Raw genomic sequence first — 22,364 nt, 5'->3', positions numbered from 1 at the left:
ATTTCTTTAGTTTTTTTTTTTTTTTTTGCAGATGGCCTTACTCAAATGCAGTTACAATGTGCAACATAAGAACTTATGGTGTTTGATTTTCTGGGATAAAGTGCTGTAAAAGTATTTCTAGCATGAAACCTGCATTGAGTTCCAAGCCTTTACTGTTGAAGTAAGGGTTGTGGAATTAGGAAGAACATGGCTAGCTGTTAGGGACTACAAGCAAAAATAACTTGTGTTTAACTAGAGGTTTTTCTTCCATATATATTGCTTGGCTGCTTGCTTAGGTTTTATACAGTTATTCACAAGATTAGAATACATCCTCTAATTGAGGCTAATGAGTATGACGGCAGTCTTGAAACACTGTCAAGACAAAAAAAAAATTAGCAACTTAAGCCAACCCATCAGCCTAAATCTTGATTGCATACTTTTGATTGTTGTCACAAGAGCAACAACGCATCCCCAAAAAATGGAAACTGATTGTAGAAATGCCAATTTTTCAAATCACCCTAGCTTTTATTTAAAGGTTAGGCATTTTGACACCTGTCAGAACAGAGTAGATATACACCAGTTTTCAGTTTTGTAAAGGAATACCTTAAGACGGTATCATCCTGATATTTCTAAGTAAATACAGCTGTATACTTTCATAAGTATCTTTATTTTATCCAAGTTCATTTTGGCACCTTTTAAGAATAGTTTCCACTGTATTATATTTTCCTTTATCTTAATTTTTGCAAATAACATTTATTTTAAGTTACTGTTTTTGATCTTTTAAGAGGGTGTTTGTCACTACTGGGTTTTTCTATGTTCTGTTTCACATGATATACTATAGTAGAACCCCTGTTATCTGAAATAGTTGGGCTGAGGATCTTTTGGTGCCTCCATAGCCAGGAGCAGCAGTGCGTAGCACACACTTCTTGATTAGACCGGGGTTCGAGCCTGTGACCACCAAATATGGAGGATGCAGAAAGGTTAGGGAATGACCACCGCATATCCCCAGAGCAATATGGCCTTAGTTGCTAATGCTCCTAAAAACCAAATAACAAACAACTGAGGATCTTTTATCTAACTGATTTTAAATGTAATCAATCTAAATTATAAAGAGGCAAGTAGGAAAAAATTTAGATCAAATCGCAGTAATTTGCATTTATTAAATGTTATGCACTATACATACTTTTATACAACTTTAAAATAATTGTCAGTGTTTTCTTCTTAAAACACTGCTTAGTTCACACAATTCTTTTTTGTGATTTGGCCCATGGTGTATGTTTATCACCATGCATCTTTTAATTTTCTGTCTGATTTGGATTAGGGCTTAAACATGAAAGTATTTAGTCACCTGTCAAAAGGTAACCCAAATTTTGTGCATCTTTGTTCAACCACATTCCTTAAATCAACTATTACGTAATTTTTTTTATTTGGAAAATTTGTGGCCTGTTTTACTTTACAGTGAAGTTTTTATGCATCTTATTCATGTTTTGCATAAATATGTGAAATTAGGGAAACAAAAGCAAAATTTTTTTTTTCAGTTAATTGAAATTTTGATAACTGGGATTCTGCTGTATTAGTGTTGATGCAATAAAAATGTGTCTACTTTAATTCCATCATTTTTTTTTATGATGTATAATTAAATTTTTTTTATTTCATTTCTAGATATGAATCTCTATAATGAAGCTGTTCAATTGATGGCCCGGTATCCAAATTTTTATGTAAAAGAACTGTAACTGTAAAGAAATATTCATAACTTCTGTACAAAACTTTTAATACAAAAATGTACAATTTTCATTTACATTAAGGATCACATTTAAGTCCTAGTTGCCAAAATTTTCATTCATTTACAGTACTGACTTTGCTGACAGCATCTAGAGACATACATTTACAATTACAGCCTGTCACAGGACACTCTGAATGTTCTCTGCAAAAAAAAAAAAAAAGATAAATAGTATTTATCCAATTAAAATTGGAAACAGGATTATTTTTTAATCAATGAAGATAATATAGAGTAGTGATAGCCAAATTTTTGTGTGAATAAAAGGAAAATTTAGATTAAACAATCAAAACTGGAATCAATAATTTTGTGTTCCTAGATACACAATATTACTTATTTTGAAATAAAACAATGGTAAGCAAGTTATTCAGCTGGATCAAAATATAAATTAACTGGTTTTCAGGTCTTTTTTAAATTGTGTAGCTAAAAGCTGGGCAAATAAAGGAATTAATCTCAGAAATGAGTGGTTTAAGAAAAATAAACAAAATTAACAGCTGGAAGCAATGGCAAGACTATTACAAACGAGAGAATAGGGTGGGGGGGAGGGAATTGTAAATATCCAGTTAAAGCAGATTTATAATGTTCTGTTTATATTTTGTCATGACCACAGGTCAGTGGAGTTGAGAATTAAATACAGTTATTTAACTACATTTAGTAGTTTTATTATTAGCTATATAGTGCAAGGAAGCCTGAGGCTTATGCTGCACCAGCCAAAAAAAAAAAAAAAAATTCCTGAGGTAGAAAGGAAAGAGAAGAATGATGATATCCAGCACAACCCTGGGTGTGCCAAACACTCACTCACCAGATGTGAGCCCGTGGAGTTGGATAGGCTTGGATCACAATCCATTCAAATGTATTTCTGGTGGCGTGTAAGCATTAGAAAAAGGGGGCTTACTCGGGCTAGTGACAAAGGTCTAACAAGACTTAAGGTAGCATGGAAAGCAGTGACCTATACATACAGTGGACATAACAGTTTTGATGTATTTTTAATTTTCTTGCACATTGTGTAAATTTAATACTTGTGCATACTGTTTATGGTAATTAAACATGGTTATATAAAAATACGGATCTGATGATTGAAAGTTTAGTCTGCTGAATTTTCTAAGGTAAATCAGATTGCTGCTACTCCAATTGCCAATGAAAAAAAAAAAAAAAAAAAAAAAATCACATGGTAAACATTTAAGTGACTCAGAATAATAAAAACTACTTAAACTGCAACTATTTTCTCAAGACTTATCAGATGATAACCAGCCAATCTGACATGCACAACTGCCAAACTTAATACTGTGGTAATAAATAGATAATAAAAATACAGTGAAATACACTTCTTCAGTATTTAAAAATACTGAAGACCAAATAAATCAGGGGGTGAAAAGTTGTATACTGTACTTGCTTCTAATCTCCACTGTGATCATACAATAGGATAATGAAATATATACATTTCACTTTTCCTCTTGGGTGAAGCACTGTCATGGAGCATGGCATCTAATTTTATCATTCTTCTTTGAGGATAATGAAAATGGACGATAAGGATAACCCATATTTCATGTGATGGTTGCTGACGTTCTCACAGGTATATATAATTTCAAATTTTGTTTGCAAATCCAGCTTAATTTATTTTTTCATCTCAGACATAGGAAATATCAACCAGCATTATGATAAATTTGTTACTATAAAATATGCAAAGTTATATAAATGATTACGTTTAAGTCCTAGTCACCATTGATTAAATGACAGAAAGAACAGAGCAGCTACTACAGCACATGTGTGTGTTTTTAGCTCAGTATATTTTGCAGTAATAAATTTGTAACATCAATTGTTTGCAAGAATTTATACATGTATCTGCTGACCTCCAAGGGTTCTTTACTTACATACTTCACACATTCTCTCACAAAAAGTAACTTCAACACGAAAACTATTCTTTTCCAAGTGTGCACTTTAATGCTGGCTACTGACACATAGAAGTGAAAGGCATTTAGTCTCATGCTTTCCATGTTCCAATTGCAGACTTATTTCCACAATGTTTAAGAAAGAAAACATAGTAAGCAAGCAGCAGTGAGAATATTTAAAATTATCTCTGAAAAGATATGTAAATCAGCTTTGAGATATTAAATCTTACTTACTTAAACCATTCGGTTAGATGTACAGCATGCCCTCCATGTCTACATGTCTGACACCAAGATAGCCAACTTGAAAATGGAGTTAGTTTCTGTTCTTTCATTTCTGCAAAACACAGGGTGGGACATTGTTATAAATTGATTTTACAATAAAATTCAGTAGCATGGTAACTGTACTTGCAGATAAAAATAAAATGCAATTTTAAAATTTATTTAATTTCATTTGCAACATTAATGTGAAGTCTCCAATGTGCCAAAACATTGGTCATTATAGCAGATAGTATTTCTATACTAATTTTGCTGATTATTCAGATTCTTTGAAATCTTTTTGAACTGTTTTATTATTTTTTTATACGAGCTTTACAACAGCTCCCATAAACAATGTGTATAGCCAGGTCTGATTGTACCTAATTTTGAGAAACTGAACCATTCTTTGAAATTAGCTTTTGACTAATCTTTCATACAAAACATCCATTATAGCTTTTGTCACACAGCATATTATACTATCTGGTTGGAACCATATAGAACAGAGGTCACCAACCGAGTCTGCATATGACCCAAAAACAATATTTCACGGCCCATGATTGAGCTGAATCAATATTTTGTACATAATGCAATTTCCCTTAATTTGATGTGCATTTAAAAAATTGATTTGATCATACATTATATCATATGAACCTTTTGTTTGTATTCTGTGATAAAAGGAAATAAAAATGCATTATATTTACTTGTTTTCATTTTCCAAAAAAAAAAAAAAAAAAAAAAATCTGGACCACAATGGAAATTAATTGGTAACCCTGATATATAACATAGAGGAACTTTTACTGTGAAGAGAGAGAGAGAGAGAAAAAAATGGTTCCCAACATATTTTAGTAATAGTGTTTTCTTCATCACAGTGTCCATCTTCAAAAATTAGTCAAGTAGTGCAGTTGATAGGAATTTGTATGCACTTGTTTTTCCTGAATAATCAGAATTTCTTCCCATATACAGGATGGTTATGTATTGAGACAGCTTTGCATTAGGAACACCTACTAGTACTTGGTTACAGTACCTTTAGCACACAACACAGCCTATATACACTGCAATATAGACATTAAAAGGTGCTGGAGGGTGCTCACAATTATGGTAACTCATGCCAATCACACCACCGTTGCCAGGTATACAATAGCATTGGATCCAACCATTGAACAGTCTGTTCCAATATCCCATACCATGGGAGGACAGAGAACTTGCTAGGATGGAGTCACGAACTATTCTAACACCTCTGCAGGCCTTTGACATGGTCTTGCAGGTCAAGAAAACAGTCACCATAAATGGATACACATAGTCAGAAATGAACTGTACAAGTCTGCAGTGAGCAATTGATCCATAGGTACAAGACAGCCCAGGGTATCCCATCCAAGCATGCCTCAGACCATTAAGCTACTCCTACCATATCAACCAAATTTGTGCAGCAAGGAGTATACTGGATCAAGCAACTTCCTTTCAGTCATCCACTGTTCCATGACTCTGCTTGCATGCCCACTCTAAGTGCATTTGCTTGTGATGGGCCATCAGTGGAAATATATCAACTGCACTAACTCAACTATGCTAGTGTTTAACACATGGCTGACATGTTGAAATGAGTCGTGCCATCACTGCTGTATTGTATGATCTTGCTCCTCTGTGGCACATTTTTTTTTTTTTTTTTTTTTATGAGAACCCCAAACACGAGAGGTATTAGAACCTATAGTACTTAGTACCGTGCTTGGGTTGGAGGTTGAGAAGACGAAAGAAGATATTTGTTGATAGTGGACTATGTTGATATCTGTTTCACTGGTAAGCATGCAAATTCCTTTCTTGCCACTTTGGTCAATGACATGTGGCTGGCCTGGATGGCTGTTTTTAGTTGGTGGTTTTTTCATATTGTAAACCCAGTCTTGATAAAAGAGACACGGGTTGTAAGATGGCTAATCTGGACTAATGGGCCAATAAAGATGGTCGGTCTGTAAATGAGCCAGGAATGTGACCTAACAAAATTCTAACTGGGATCATCTCAGTTAGAATTCTATTAGGCCACATCTCTGGCCCATTCTTCGTATGGAACACCAAACTACCAACTGGTGTAATGCTAGGCTTTGCCACTATATGGAGACAGTGTGGCAGATGCCATGCACACACAAAAAAATAAAACACCAAGGTAAGCAGTCAGTATACAAAGTAAATCTCATGACATGACTAGGAACTTGCACATCTTAAATTCATGGTAGTAAGCAAAAGTCAACATGGCAACAACTCAGCTCTGACCCAAGAATAGCTAGAAATTGACAATAACAATCAGATATAATTCCATTGAAATAGAACCCCCATCCTCCCAGGATGAACTAAAGGCTGCACAGAAAATAACATACGCCCTGGACTTGATCTAGTAGAAGTGGAGGCTGTCAAATATTTTCTACAGTCTACTCTGACAATCTCTTAAACCAATTCAACCATTGCTTTTCTCATGGGGTGTTCCCCCACCCCGTGGAAGCAGGCACCACAGAGATAATCCTATAAAATCTGGAAAAGTCACCTACTGAGCCCAGATCTTACTGACTTATAGCTCTGCTCCCTGTGCTTGGTAAGCTCTTGGAGAGGCTTTTATTAACCTGGCTACTAGAGCAACTCTGCAATCACACAAACAATTTAGCTTCGAGCTAGGCAGATCCCATGCAACAACCAATAAAATACGGCACAGAATACTGAAGAAAAGTCATGTTGGTTATCTCTGTTGAGTTGATTTTGCTTGTGCTTTTAACACCCTTAATGGCCCATCCTCAGAAGGCCAATATACCCCAAAACCTTTACAAGCACCTGCAGCTATCTGAAAAATAGAAACATGAAGAAAAGATGCCCCCCAGTGTCGGGACTAAAATACCTAGATGAGCTTCTAAACATGGATCTTGCCCTTGCAGATGACCTTGTTATCAATAATTTTTTTATTGGATGAACTAGCAAAGTATTCAATAATTTTTTTTTTTAATCACTGTGAAGGTGGACAATGTCCATGCAAGTCTGGAAACTCAGGTTACTCACTCTGCAAAAACTTCAATAGGGGCCACTACTCGACAACTTAAAAATATCTCCAGAAAAAACCAAAACAATTTTAGTGAAAGCCTTCCATGAAGAGCACTATTAAAATCTCAGTACCTTCAAAACGGTTGACGAATTAAAATATCTTGGTATCATATTTGATAACAAGCTATCTTTTCTATCCACTCACTGAACATTTTGTAAAGAAAATAAGAAATTATGCTGCTATGGTCTCCAGAATCAGTAGATTTGACAGGAGGCTCAAAAAGAAAACCCTCACTAATTTATAAAGCAGTATTCATTCCAATCAACTTATTTTGGTATACTAGAATAACAGTAATAAGCATTACAAAGAAACATCTTACTGACAATAACCAACTGTATGGCAAGTATCCCCACCCTAGTCTTGGCAGGTACTCCTCCCCTGGATTTGGAAATACAGTCTGTCCCCGACATACGTAACAGATACGTTCCAGGACTTCTTACGTAACTCGGGAATGACTAATAAAATATTGCTACTATAGCCCTCATGTGCCAAAATTACACCCACATTTACACCTACAATTACATCCTCAGAAGAATGAAGAAAAATAGTTATATACCATAATAATTAAAAACTATCTGGGAACAGCAGTGAAGTAGTACCACTTTTATTTATTCTCTTAGGTTGCACCATGATAACGGTCAAAATGAAATTTTCTGTAAAGAACTTCACAGGGTTAAGTTATAAGAGATGCTGTCACAGCTTATGACATGCGAATAAAGCAGGCACTACACGATATTAATTTGAAGCAAAGTCATTGAAAATGGTTGGATGTGAATTTAAACTTCACCACAATAACTTAATCTGTAACAAATATTACACACAAAATGCAAACAAAAGCTTCCACTTTGCTCAAACTGAACTGAACTGACTCCACAATACAGAAGGAAAGGATGGAGGGCTAGAGTGTAATTCTCCAAAGAAATAGCCAATGAAACACAGTCCACATCGCTTGAACACTGTAGAGGTTTCTCTGAAGTACTTCAACGTAGTTCATCTGTCTCAAACACATGTTGAATATTTCAAGCAGAAAATGAAATGTTAACTCTAGTTATTTACCTAGATTCTACTTACGCCACATGTTATTATCCAACATAGTTTGTATGGGAACGAAAATAAAAACTTATACATATTGTTCCGTTATTCGACTTCACTCTTAAAAATTATACAGAAAGGATCTTTATGATTTTGCCAAAAAAAAAATATGTAAGTTACATAACTTGGGGACTTACTGTAGTATGTTGAGGTCCATATTATATCTCGCAGTATATCCCAATATGGAAAGAAAAAAATCTTTCCTTGCCATCAGCAAGAAAACTAAGAACAGTCCACAGAGAGCATAATAATAAGAAGGTTCATACCCACTATGGCTATTGTGTCCCCCCCCCCCACAAATCACCTCCCTGGTTTGCCCCTGGAGTGTATATGACATTCCTATTAAGTGGACATGAGTCTTTCATAGCCAAATTTGATTGAATCTTGGTCTGACTGATAACCCAAACTGTCTCTAGTGCACTCAAAGATTGGAGACACTTATGAGTGTTTACTCGACGACCACGGAAGCATACTTATTTCCAGGATTGGTTCCCCCCCCCCTTTTGATCAAGAAACCTTTTTATTACCAAAGCCCACACACACAATATGCACAATTGATATTTGAAATCAGAAGGAAAGATAACAGACAAAACACAGATACACCCCTCAGCCTTGAACTGCTAATAATATTTTCCCCTATATTGTACAGGGTTTTACTACCCTAGGATGATCTGTTCCTCCAGACATGACTCTACTGAACTTGTAATTTTACTCTGTTTGAGGCCCTGTTTAGTATGAATCTTATGTGCTGGCCAAAGTGAGATTGACAATGGCTACAGGTGTTCCTCAAGTGGGTGAGTGTGAAGAGAAACTGTTCATGTTAATGTGAGAGAGATGAATAAAGGTGTTGTATACACGTGTGTCACTGGTTCACTTGTGGAAAAACAAGAATGCAGAATGAAAGAATACTGTATGTGAGATAACTGCAAGTGTATACCTGAAGAAAACTGCAGGTGAGTGTGCCAGGTCAATAAATGTGTGTGTGTGTTTGGGGAGGGGAGTGCAAATGCCTCTTGTGTGCTTGAGTTTTATTTCTAATTGTTCTTATGTGAGGAGGAAATTCTCCATGTTGTACAAGCTGATGTGTCATATTCTGTTCTAGGTAGCCATGTGGGCTTTCATGTTGAGAATTATAATTACTAGCTATGCAGTAAATTAAATTGTACAGTGAATCTTATGCAATAAAATGCTATTTTATCCCAGTCTTGGGGCATTTTGAAATCCTCTATTGGCCCCTATTTCTATATATGAGCAGGTGCAGCATTAGTAGAGGTATTTGATGCAAGAAAGCAAGCTTATGCAGCATCAGTCAAAAAAAATAATAATAAAAAATAACCACTTCCACTTCACCCCTCTGTTCGTTCGAAATACCTGTCCAGCTGAGCCTTAAACTTATTTAGGCTATCAACTTCCACAACAAGGGATGGAAGTCTGTTCCACCAACCAACCACCCGCTGGCTAAAGGCAAATTTCCGCACGTCTATCCTACATCTGTCTTTCCTCAGTTTGAATTTATGCCCTCTCAGGTGATTATTCTGAGCAAGAGGAAGAATCCCATCAGCATTGAGCATGCTCAAACCATTCAAGGCTTTATACACCTCTATCAGATCACCTCGCTGGTGCCTAGTCTCCAGACCCTGTAATTTGCAAAACTTAAGTCTTTCTTCGTAAGAGCACCCTTTTGTTCCATTCATTAATCTTGTTGCCCTTCTCTGTACTCGTTCCAGCAGCTCTACATCCTTCTTGAAATGAGGCCTCCAGACCTGTATACAGTACTCTAGGTGTGGCCTGACCATTGCCTTATACAAGGGAATAATCACCTCCTTATCCCTGCTAGAAAAATTCCTATATATCATTGACTTGAATATAGCATATTCAAGTCAAAACTGAACCTTCTTAGCACAAACTCAGCAGGACAATTTGACCTATTTTGCAAACCCGGCTAGATTTCTAGAAAAAAAAAAAAAAATGAGGAGTGCAGTCTACTTGACGTGAAGTGGCAGCTCTATGTAAATAGGATGAAAAATCTGAATCAAGATTTTCTAATTTTGATGACTTTAAATTGGCATTTCAGTGCTTGTGTGATCCATTTCACTTTGATATTGCAAATTGAAGCAATGAAATTGCAATATCAAAAGCAAGATATACTTACTCTTCATGGTTACTGATGTATAGTTAGGTTTAAGGTGTAACTCAGGTCATATTGTGCTGTATGTAATATGTTTAACTGTGTGTGTTCTGTGTTCAGTTTGCTGTTGACATTTTCAATGATGGGATTCTTCAAGTAATATATATATCAAAAATACATATCTAGAATTGCTGATGTCAATTCAGAGGTAGACTGAGATGTGCATTTAGTTCAGATATTCAGCCAACATCTATGCAACTTGTCAGACAAAATAATTGTCTCATTTTCAATTTCAATAATTTTTGTCATTTGTATCTGAAGCAGTTGTACTGAGTAGTCAAAATGTATATGTTTTGAATAAACTTGTTCGAACAGTTTATTATTATTATTTTTTAATTTTCAATTGAGCAACCTAATTTCTGAATCTTTAGTGGACATATTTCACTTCTTATTTTCCCCACACTTGTGATCACATTGAAAAATAGGTTACTCACTTGCCTAGTCATGCTGAATAGGCACCACTTGATCTCATCATTAACCATTTTCCTTTTCTTCATCAGGAGAGTGGTTCACATCATCTGCAAATTTTGACACTGTGCTCTGTATTTCTTTGTGTCATTTAAGAAAATAAGAAACAGGAATGGTTCAAGCACTTATCTCCAAAGGACCCCACTTCTAACCCCAGACCATTCTGTAGAGTAATTATAACTCTTTGCCTTCTGTCACGTGCTCATCCAGTAATCCATCTAACAACCTTACCTGTGATCTACATATGGTCCAGCTTATAAGCAATTTCTCATGAGAAATCAAATCAAATGCTTTGCTAAAGCATTTGATTTGAAATGACAGTATGCTACTGCAACAGGATCTAGAACAGATGGGCTGAGAAGTGGCAACTGAAGTTTAACATTGATAAATGCAAAGTACTGCATATGGGTAGAAGTAACCCCAGAGAAATGTGCCAACTGTATGATATGCAGGGTGGTAGAGAATGAAAAAGATCTAGGCGTAATTGTACAGTCAAATATGAAGTTTTCTGAGCAGTGCAGGTCACGGAGTCTTGTCAATGATATATAGGAATTTTGCTATTAGGGAGAAGGAGGCGATTATTCCTTTGTATAAGGCAACTGGTCAGGCCACACCTTGACTACTGTGTACAGGTCTGGAGGTATTATTTTAGGAAGGATGTAGAGTTGCTAGAACAAGTATAGAGAAGGGCAACAAGATTGGTAAGGGGAAGAACAAAGCGGTGCTCTTACCAAGAAAGGCTTAAATTTGCAAATTGCATCATCTGGAGACTAGGCACCTGCAAGGTGATCGATTGAGGTGTATAAGGCCTTGAATGGGCTGAGTAGGCTCAATGCTGATGAGATTCTTCCTCTTGCTCAGATTACAAACCTGAGGGGGCATAAATTCAAATTGAGGTTTGGAAATTTGCCTTTAGCCAACAGGTGGTTGATTGCTGGAACAAACGTCCATCTGTTATGGAAGTTGAAAGCTTAAATTCAAGGAAGAACTGGACAAACTTTTAGAGCAAATGGTTGTGTGAAATGGGATTTTTTTTTTTTTTTTGGCTGATGCTGTATAAGCTTGCTTTCTTGCATCATATACCCCTTGTCCATGTTCAAATAAACACTGTCAGTGTTATTTGTGCTCTATTTGGAGACTTGAGTAATGTCTGTTGGCAACACTATGCTTCACAACAAAGTCTTTTCCTTTTCCAGTTTGTGCAGTGAGCACCGTTGAATACTGATGTATAAATGTAGACTAACTGTTCTTAAAATTTTTATTACTTACATAAAAGTACTTTATTAAAAAAAATAAAAATATTGATTCACTATGTCAAAAGAGGTGAAGGGTGTTCACAGCACAAAACAACTGCCAAGTTAATTTAAAATGAAATGGCTTGACAAAATAGTAGAAACTGCTACTCCTAAAAGTCGTAATTTGATATATATTCTGTTGCAAGAAATATTTATGTTTGATTGAAGAATTTGCTAGCAGAAAGAGGTGGGATGAAGTTCAGAAACTTGACTTTTTAAAGCATCATCTCATAAGCAAATCGCATATCAGTGGTGGACAAAATCTCGGGCACTAAAATCCTTCCCTACCAGCTACAGGGCTGCTACATATGCTGTGTTCATTTGAATGAGAACAAAATGTTCAATCCCAGAGGAGATTGAAGTGCTTATCAAAAGTATTCTGTTAGCCATTAAAATGAATAAAAATCAAGAAATTAATGAAAATATGCAAAAATTCCTGATAGTTGGCAAAGCAAAAATTACACATTTGAATTTTTGGAGATTATCAACAGCATCGTTCTAAAAGAAATAATTGAGGAAATAGCCTCAACATATTTTCATACATTACCAATTGATGAAAGCACAAATATATTCTTCATCAAATGCCTCTTCTGTACTTCAAATGTAGGCATAAAACTTATTTTGGTGGAATGGTGCAGCTTCAGGCATGTGATGCTGCCTGCTTCTATTGTTTTGGCAATCAAGCAGAAAATGGTGACATTTACAATATACAGCAGACTCTCGATTTACAGGGCTCTGATTAACCGGGACGCTTCAAGACTCCAAATTTAAAAATAAATAAATCAACCGGAAATCACAAAGTTCAAGTAATAACTAGAATAGGTATAAATAGATGTTTTGCAAGTCACAAATAAATGCCGTTATAAGTCGTCATTGGGAGATTAGTGTACCTCTTATCATTAGTTTAGTTTGTTTAGTAAGTCACATGGTAATGCAAATGTTTAGTTTGTTTTAGTGCGTTGCGTCGATTGTTGTGTTTCGTCGCAACACAAAAGGACAAATTTTGTTTCGTTATTTATGTCAGGGATGTCGGTATTTTTTGTTTAGAAATCATGGGCAAATGCAAGAGTTTTGCTTTCAATAAAACAAAAACTTGAAATTATTCAAAAGTTTGAAAACGGTGCATCTGTTAAATCTCTAATGAACCATTATAATGTTGGTGACCAAACCATACGCAACACTAAAAAATAAAGGGAAGCATTGTATTGGACAAGCGAGTAGTGCGTGGTAAGTTTTTTCATTTTTTATCTATCACCATACTTTTTATGTAGGTTGCTGAACATTTTTCGATACAGTAAGTCCAAAACTTACCTAGCTTCGGACTTACATTACGTTAGACAAAATACGAGAAGCGGTGAAGGGATCAGCACCAATGAAGTCAACTATAATAACCAAGGCACACATATCAGTTTTTACAGTACAACAACATGCATTTTTTCTTCCTTTTATGTTTTCTTTTCTTATGTCCACTCCGGCTACTTACTATTTTCTTCATTCTTCTGAGGATATTATGTGGTTTTTGTAATTTTGGCATATCAGGGATATAGTAGCAATGTTATATTAGTCATTCCCGAGTTTGTAAAACTTGACTTACGTAAGAAGTCCTGTAACTGCTGCCTTTACTTGACCCTTCCTCCTCTGATGAAATTTCCTCCACTGTTTCAGCTTCCTGTTCTTTATGAAGGTCCAACAGTTCTTCTGTGGTGTGGTGGTTCCATGATCCTCCACCAATTCCTCTACATCTTCACTATCAAGCTCCAATCCCATGGACCTGCCCAGAGACAATTTCATCAACAACAGGCTCTGACCCAAATCCTTCAAAGTCTCTTTCTGACACACACACACTCTGGCCACAATTTCCTCCAAGCCGAGTTCATTGTCCTGGAAGACACTTTCCCCCATGTCTTATCAATTATCCTCAAACAACGGAGGATATTGAAGCAATTTTTCAAAAATTCTCTCAATATAAATTCTGTCTCCGATCATTTCAAAGCACCTTTGAAACAGGGCTTTTGTATAAAGTTTTTTTAAAACAGGCAATGACCTGCTGGTCCTTGGGTTGGATTAGAGGAGTTGTGTTTGGTGGTAGATATTTAATGCGAATAAAGCTGTATTCCCCTGCTAAATCGTCTTCCAAGCCAGGGGAATGAGCAGGAGCATTGTCCAAAATCAAGAAAGCCTTTACAGGTAAATCATAACTTTCTAGATAAGCTTTGACACTTGGGGCAAACACTTCATGAATCCACTCCAGGAAAATCTGTCTCGTTACCCAAGTTTTACCGTTAGTCCTCCACATAACATTTAGTTTACTTTTTATGATATTGTTTTTCTTAAAAACTCTCAGATTTTCTGAATGATAAATGAGCAATGGTTTAATTTTGCAGTCCCCATTAGCGTTACCACACAGCAAGAGTGTAAATCTGTCTTTCATTAGTTTGTGTCCGGGCAATGCTTTTCCCTCTTTTGTGATGTAGGTTCTAGACATTTTTTCCAGAATAGGCCCATCTCATCACAATTAAAAACTTGTTTAGGGATAAATCCCTGAGTGTCTACATAGTTTTTGAAATCTTCAAACTTTTTAGCATCTTCTGCATTCGAGCTTGAAGCCTCTCCATGCCTAACTACACTATGAATGCCCGTTCGCCTTTCAAATTTTTCGAACCAGCCCCTACTTGCCATGAAATCACCACTGGTTCCTGGGTTCTTTTGCTGCAGGTCATCATATAACTGCCTTGCTTTTTCACAGATGACAGATTCTGAAATACTATCACCAGCCATCTGCTTTTCAGTAATCCATACTAATAAAAGATTTTCCATGTCTTCATACATTTGTGATCTTTTAGCAGCAAGAATTTTTACACCTTTTGCTACATCAGCCGCTTTAATTGCTTCTTTATTTTTAATTATGCTGCTTACCATGGCATGTTAAATTCTAATGCTAAGTTGGAAGCACGTGTTCCACTTTCAAACTTAGCAATTATTTCATTTTTCAACTCAATTGTGGTTCTCACAGCTTTCCTTTTTGGTTGTTTTTCTTCACTACACTTTTTTGGGGCCATGGTCACTTCTTTTTACAAAGATAACTGCAAAAAATTGCAAAGAGAAAACAGGTGATGCGCACCGAACGATTGCACAAAGTAGACTGCTGGGCTATTACATGGGGCTCACTGACTGCATGGGCGATTGCATGAGGCTAGGATGACCATGTGGTGAGTGACTTTTCGTGATGAATATAGAGGTTCCACTGTATTAACAAAAAGTAATTTCAGGGTTACAATTTTACATACACTCAATTCAGTGTGCACAAGTGTTTGTCACTGGGAAAAAAATTGCACAACTTGAAATTTTTACACACACATGCCATTAAAAATTAGAAGGAACTTTGGTGTTGTGTTATCAAGCAATGTGAAGATAGGGCCAGATGCACTATGTGATGTTTGTCACTCCTGTTTTACATAAAATCAATGCCATTTATGACAAAATTTCTTGTTTTTGACAGTATATGTTTATAGAAATTGTGCAAATCAATTCAGTAACAATTATGCATTCTATTTTGTAGTTTGTTTTGTCAGAGATTTAAAAAAAAAAAAAAAAAATATATATATATATATATATATATATATATATATATTTTTTTTTTTTTTAACTGGGAAGAAAGAAATAAACAGCTCTGTATGTTACCTATTTTGGTGTCACCTGTCCTCCTCCAGCGCATTCCTGCTGGAGTACCCATATGAGTCAAGCACAAGGCACATCGTGGAAGAGGTTTTCTACACCCCAAACAGCAGGTTATCTAAGATAAAAAAATAGAATCAAGAATTTAAAGCTATTAAAAAAATATACTCAGCTAATATTCAGAATTGTGAAAATTCATGGTTTATATATTGTTTTCAAGTGATTTTCTATCTCTTGGATTCTACATTCAAGATAGAAAATCAAGATGGAAGACAAATTTTAAAAAAATTTATACACAGCAGCCTATTAAAGCATGCTGATGAAGTAACCTAATTATGCAATTTGCACAATATTTTGTTGCGTGCACAGTTCTGGACTATGCAGAAACAATTCCTGAAATAATGTTTTTTTTTACTATCAGGCAGATAGTTCAACTAAGAGGAAAAAGAAAATTTAGAAATTGTTCCAGTGTAGCAACCACTGTTTTCAATAATTTTAAACCTGCTCATAAAGTGCTTAACACCTAAATCTAGCATTTCAACTGATATTCCCACTGCTGGTCTTTATATTTAGAAGCATCTTTGAGGCATTATGACTGATTACACTATTTGTAGCAAATTTCCAAAAAGGTTCTGTTTATCTCAGTGGCGGATTTAGCACTTGAGAGGCCCCAGGCGCAATTCAATTTTGAGGCCCCCCTCTAAATATTTTCGGTACCACTACAGTGTGCATTCTACGTGCATGTTTTTACTATAGCACGCACTCTAGATTTGGTGTTGCGGTTTTAATCATTTTGGTTGCGCAGTTCTTTCACACATATTTTAAATGTTTAAATGAAAAAATGGCACAACAAGCATTAATGATACTACGTGTTCTACTTTAGATTCACTTAGTTCGCATAGATATTTCATATAATATGTAGGGATATTCGCATATGAGTTTACTAACTTCTCATATTAAATTATAGTTTTATTCAGTAACGGTAATAATGATGAGTGTAAAAATTAAAAATGAAACAATTTTTTTTTTTTTTGAGACCTGAGATTTGAGGCCCCCTCTATTTAAGAGGCCCCAGGCGTGCGCCTCATGCACCTGTGCGGAAATCCGCCACTAGTTTATCTGCATTTCTTGGTATTTCTTTATGGAACTGGATGTGCAGTTTCTGAATATGACCATTTTACATAGTATCAATAGTTTGCCCAGAAATGAAAGTAAATTTCAATAAAACCATAGAGAGATTTATTAACTTCTGTGCTGAATAGAGTATTAATCTATGCTACATAAGTAAAGAAAAGGCTAAATTAATAAAAAAATTTCCTCAAAAATATATAACTGAATTGTAGTCAGTGTAATTATCCTGAACCAAGAAGCAGGTATAGTCACCAATCATAGCTTCATCCAACGTTCCTTGGTACCTCTTCTCCATTGACTATGTCTTAATTTAATCTGTCCCCATGCTCTTCACCGACATTGCTAAGATATAGTCTGAAAACACCAGATCAGCATGCAAATAATGGAGCTTGACTGAAATTCTTCATCCTAAATTTCTCTGATTTTCAATAAACTTGTCAACTACTACTTTGCAATTTTTCACTTTATGTTACCAATAAAGTCATTCACTACAAGACAATATGACTGCTGGACATAGTGCATTTTTTTCACCATAAATCATTATCTTCCAGTTCTTTCGAAGTTACCATCTGCTTAACTTGTGAATCAATAAATATGCCAACTTTCTAATTTTGCACTGAATAATTTTGGAAACACTGATTATATATGGTTGAAGGTGTTACCTTGAAGACCCAATGTGTATAAGTTATGTTTTGTTACCTTGAAGACTGAATGCTTTAATAAATTGTTTGACCAGTCCCAGCTTTACAAGGAGTGGATTTACTACACTGTTTGCACTAGGCTACAATTCACTTCTTACAGACCGATCTATTCTCCTATAGTGCTGAAACACAGAAGAAACCCAAGCATTCTGAAGTCTCCACAGACATCCCATTTATGCTAGTTACACTTGATATTTTCTAACACTTGCTTTACATTTCCACAATCTTTAATATGAACGGAACATGTAACAGGAATCAATGATTGTATATTCCCATTGTGTAGTAACATAGCTTTCACATTTACTCAAACTGCCTATGAAAAGATGATACTATTCTGGATTGTGGCTAAAATTAATTTCTTCATAAAGACCAATGAAATGAAAACAGTAGCATAGCCATTCTGTAACAATTAAAAACATGTACAAGTGCCATGTTTTTTTCTTATGTGGAAGTCTTGCAGGTGGATTGTGGCTAATACTAATTTCTTCATAAAGACCAATCAAATCAAAACAGTAGCATAGAGATTCTGCAAGTGTAAAATGTGTGTAAGTCATGTTTTTTTCTATATGTGGAAGTCTTGTAGATGGAATCCAGCAGATAATACTCTGCAGTAGATTTGGTTAGATCCAAGTTCCCCACTATGTTACCCAATCCTTTCTGATTACAGAAATGTGGTGCTTTACTTGAAGAGGCTTCTCAAGAGTAATCTCAGTTATCCTATTTACTAGATTCATCATCCATATTCTTCTCTAGATAATGAATGGAATACAGTGAAACTTCCCTTTAACGGACAGCCATGGGGAACGAAAATGTGTCCGTTAGAGAGAAGTGTCCGCTAACAAGAAGTCTGAGGGAGAAAAAAAAGAAAAAGAAAAATCGTTAAAACATTTAATGTAAAATTAAATTAAAATACAGTATATGCAGATTTTGAACAATATTTTTGTAAATAATATACAATTACATACACAAGAGATAAAGAAAAATCGTTAAACGTTTAATGTAAAATTAAATTAAATTATATAAGATTTTGCACAATATTTTTGTAAATAATATACATACAATTGTGCTATGCATATTATGACTTTATCTTAAGAAAAGTACATACAGTAATCACTTATTTTCTTCTGCACCTTCTTCCGGCTGATAATTTTGTTTTCAACATTTGTTTAGAGTGAAGAAACCATCGAAAGTCCTTCAGTATCTTCTTCAGCGGCGAAAAACATTTTTAAACGATTGATTTGTATGAGCGCTTCTTCTATTTTCATCGGTGGTTCGTCGTTAATATGTTCTTCGACAGAATGACCTCCTTCCATTTCTTCATCCTCATGAGGAACTTCTTGAAAAATATCGATGATAATGTCGTTGATATCTAGAGCACCATCTTCTGTAGCGAGGTTTGAGTATATATCTTTGTAGCCAGGGTCACTTGCAGCGAAGTATCATACATTATCAATAGATGTTGAAGTTCTTGTTCTTCTTGGTGCTCCACATTGCTGTTCACAACTTCAATTTTTGCTTTTGAGAAGCCAGACTTTACAAAAAAGTTCACGACAGTTTGTTTTCTAATTGCGGTTACTGAAGAGGAAATCCATTGAATCGCATCTAGGATGCTGATTTTCTTTGAAAGGTCACTCGCACATGTTACATCGTTCATGTTTGCAATGAGATGTCTTAAAACACGTTTTCTGTAGTGAAGTTTAAAATTTTTTATTATCACTTGATCCAAGGGCTGACACTCTGCAGATGTGTTTGGTGGCAAAAAAACGATTTGAATGTTGGACAATTCAATGTGTGGGTGAGATGCAGCATTATCCATGAAAAGAATAATTTTTCTGTTTTGACGAATTATGTTTCGGTTAAAGTGACTTATCCATTCGCTCATGATATCTCGCGTCATCCACGCTTTTTTATTAGACTTCCAGCCAACATTCAAAAGATTCAACTTTATGCCCTTGAAACAACAAGGATTTTGTGGTTTTCCTATAACAAGAGGTTGTTCAAAGTCTCCCAGCATATTTGTACACAATAGTACAGTTAAGCGTTCTTTAGAAATTTTTCCGCCCTGGCACTTTTCGTTTTTTAGACTCATTATTTTTTCAGGAAGAGCTTTAAAAAAACAACCCTGTTTCGTCACAGTTGTAAATATCCTTAGCTTCAAAATCACGACATAAATCTTCCAATTTGACGGCCCACTCTGTTACAACCCCAGTATCAACAGATCCACCTTCACCACTTACGGTTTTCCAAGAAATTTTATGCCGAGTTTTGAACTTGTCTAGCCATCCCACAGAAGCTTTGAACTCGTTTACTCCCATAGATTTCGCAACTTCCAAAGCTGGGCTTTTCCCTAATAATAGGCCCATTAATGGGAATTTTTTTAGAACGTGTGCGACAAATTTGAAGTCCAACAGTTTTCGGGAATGATTTTTGAACCTGATCATTTCCGTGTTGCCAAAATTGTTTGAGCAGTTCATTTTTTTTTCTTTAGGATGTCGCTTACCTGCGTCTTCCCGATTTAGAATTTTGCAGTGAGATTGCGAACACTGTTTTTTTGCCGATCATACGCATTAATGAGTTCGACTTTATCTTTTAAAGTTAAATGTTTACGAGAAGACATTGTGCACTTCACACGACACTGAACAAAACTGAAAACTGAAAAGACGAAAGGCCGACCATATTCCCACCCCCCATGCACACACCAAATTCATCAAAAGTTTTACACGTGCCTTAAAATTCTTGAAAAAGGGTTTGGAACCGCGACGTAAACCTTGATAAAATTCAGAGAATTGGAAATAGAAAATAAACACACAATTGAGGCAATACGTGGAAGAAACGTTCCTAGAAAAAAGGGCCGTGAGTTCGCCCGCTGTCCGTTATGAGGAGATCAAATTAAGTGCTAATTAATCAAATTAATCTAAACGAAACAGTGCAGATTGCCTGTCCGCGTCCATTACAGAGAATGTCCACTAGACAGAAGCTGCAAACACGTTAAAACCAATAGAGGTGAGTTGGGGAATTTGAAAATGTCCGTTGTAGAGAGATGTCCGTTAACGAGAGGTGTCCATTAGGAGAAGTTTCACTGTATACCCAGATCTTGTATGGATAATATCAAAGGGCTTTTAGTAATGGATAGTGGCCCATCTCACTTAAACCACAAATGAAGAACTTGGCTTCAAATTTGCCAATTACATGTTAATAATAGCAAAACGTATTAATATATTTGCCACTTATCATATAATGTAGTTAACACTTTGAATTATTATACATTTATATAACAACTAACAAAATATAAATAATATCATGTAATATCAATAAGGTAATACAGGTAGAAAGGAAATTTATTTCAAGATTTAAATTGTACAAACAATTTCTTGATATATTGACATCTCGAGAGAGAAAGACAGCAGCCGTGCATGAACAAGTAAGTGGGGTTTACATCAAATAAATAATTATATATAAATTGCTCTACATTAACAATTTCATATGCACAGAAAGTTCATATAAAAAATAAAACATATTTTGATTATAAAAATTCACACCATTAAATACAAAATGAAAGTCCAGTTATTATCATTATTAGCCTATGGTACAAGAAAGCCTGAGGCTTATGCTGCACCAGCCACAAAAATTTCTGAATTTTTTTCTTACTCTATTCCATGCTGATTGCAGCATTAGTCTAGATCACAAAACTGTAAGGAAATCTTTCAATAGATATTGTCCCAGAGATCACAGTAATTGTCCTCATCCTTCAAGATTGAGTGCAATAAGATAATGAATATCTTGTTTATCCTATTGCACACAATCCAAATCAGGTAGTGCTGAAGCTTTTTTTTTTTCCATGAAAACCCCAAACACGAGAGGTATTAGAACCTATAGTACTTAGTACCATGCTTGGGTTGGAAGTTGAGAAGACAAAAGAAGATATTTGTTGACTTTAGACTTGAACTTCTGTAGACTGTAATTTTCAGGAAATACATATGAAGGAAGGTTGTTCCAGTAAATGGCAGCTGAATGAATAAACGAGGAAGATGAAAAGTTGGTTCTGTAAGTTTGAAGTTGGACAGTAAATGGATGTTGGCTGGTGGCAGCACGTGTTCGGACTGTTTTGAAAGAGAGAGCGTGAATTATAGAAGCTAATTCAGAAGAACAGTACCCATGGAAGTATCTGTAGAAAAGGCATGCAGCAGAAACAGTACATCTATAAGATCGCGAGTGGAGAGATTCTGTTAGAGATGAATCAATAATTAACCTAATTGCCCTCTTCAGAATGGAATCTAGAACCTGAGAGAAGTTTTGGGGGAACCGCCCCAGATGTGAGAACAATATACAGAGTGAACAGCTGTTTGGAAGAAAAGTAACGCCGAGAGCGAAAGAGAAAACCAAGTTTTTTAGATGCAGAGGAAGCAAAATTTGTAATGTGCTTTGCACAAGAGAGAATAGAAGTCAGGGTAATCCCCAAAAGAGATATATCATCTTGACTAGAAATCTGAGTGTCACCAAAGATAAGAAAAAGGGCAGAAGAATCCTTTTTACGGGATATAAGACAAGACTGAGTTTTAGAAGGACTGAAATCAAATAAGTTGTCTTTGCCCCACAGGAATTACCTGGAAATCGGCATTTAAGGAATTGGTAGCAGATATTCGAGAAGTTGAAGCTGATTGAGCAGGGCAAGGTTTCTCAAAATGGAAAGTAGAATGCAATGTGCTATCATCAGCAAAACTATGGATAGAATTTCCAGTAAATGGAAAAAGGTCATTAATATATAAGAGGAAAAGAGTGGGGGAAAGAACTGAACCTTGGGGAAACCAGCATTAGTGGAGAAGTTAGAAGACATACAGCCA

At 35.6% G+C, this 22,364-nt stretch overlaps 2 protein-coding genes across 5 annotated transcripts in view; one reads left to right on the top strand and one right to left on the bottom strand.

The window, feature by feature from the left end:
• Positions 1 to 1,802, top strand: part of LOC150079316 (replication protein A 14 kDa subunit-like) — a 46,074-nt gene extending 44,272 nt beyond the window's left edge. The window contains exon 4 of the mRNA XM_090384085.1: positions 1,642 to 1,802. Within this exon, the coding sequence (XP_090240211.1) occupies positions 1,642 to 1,712 (71 nt within the window). The 3' untranslated portion in view covers positions 1,713 to 1,802. The remainder of the gene's footprint in view (positions 1 to 1,641) is intronic.
• Positions 1,734 to 22,364, bottom strand: part of mio (GATOR complex protein mio) — a 294,475-nt gene continuing 273,844 nt past the window's right edge. For all 4 annotated transcript variants that reach the window (XM_090384080.1, XM_090384081.1, XM_090384083.1 and 1 more), the window contains 3 exons: positions 15,698 to 15,809; positions 3,880 to 3,979; positions 1,734 to 1,903 (listed from right to left, as the gene is read on the bottom strand). In XM_090384080.1, coding sequence (XP_090240206.1) covers positions 1,816 to 1,903; positions 3,880 to 3,979; positions 15,698 to 15,809 — 300 coding nt within the window. In that variant the 3' untranslated portion in view covers positions 1,734 to 1,815. The remainder of the gene's footprint in view (positions 1,904 to 3,879; positions 3,980 to 15,697; positions 15,810 to 22,364) is intronic.

This window comes from Mastigoproctus giganteus, chromosome 10 (genome assembly GCF_048544385.1).
Source record: "Mastigoproctus giganteus isolate SK-2022 chromosome 10, ASM4854438v1, whole genome shotgun sequence".
NCBI lineage: Eukaryota > Metazoa > Arthropoda > Arachnida > Uropygi > Thelyphonidae > Mastigoproctus > Mastigoproctus giganteus.
This window is presented reverse-complemented; position numbering and strand designations above follow the sequence as displayed.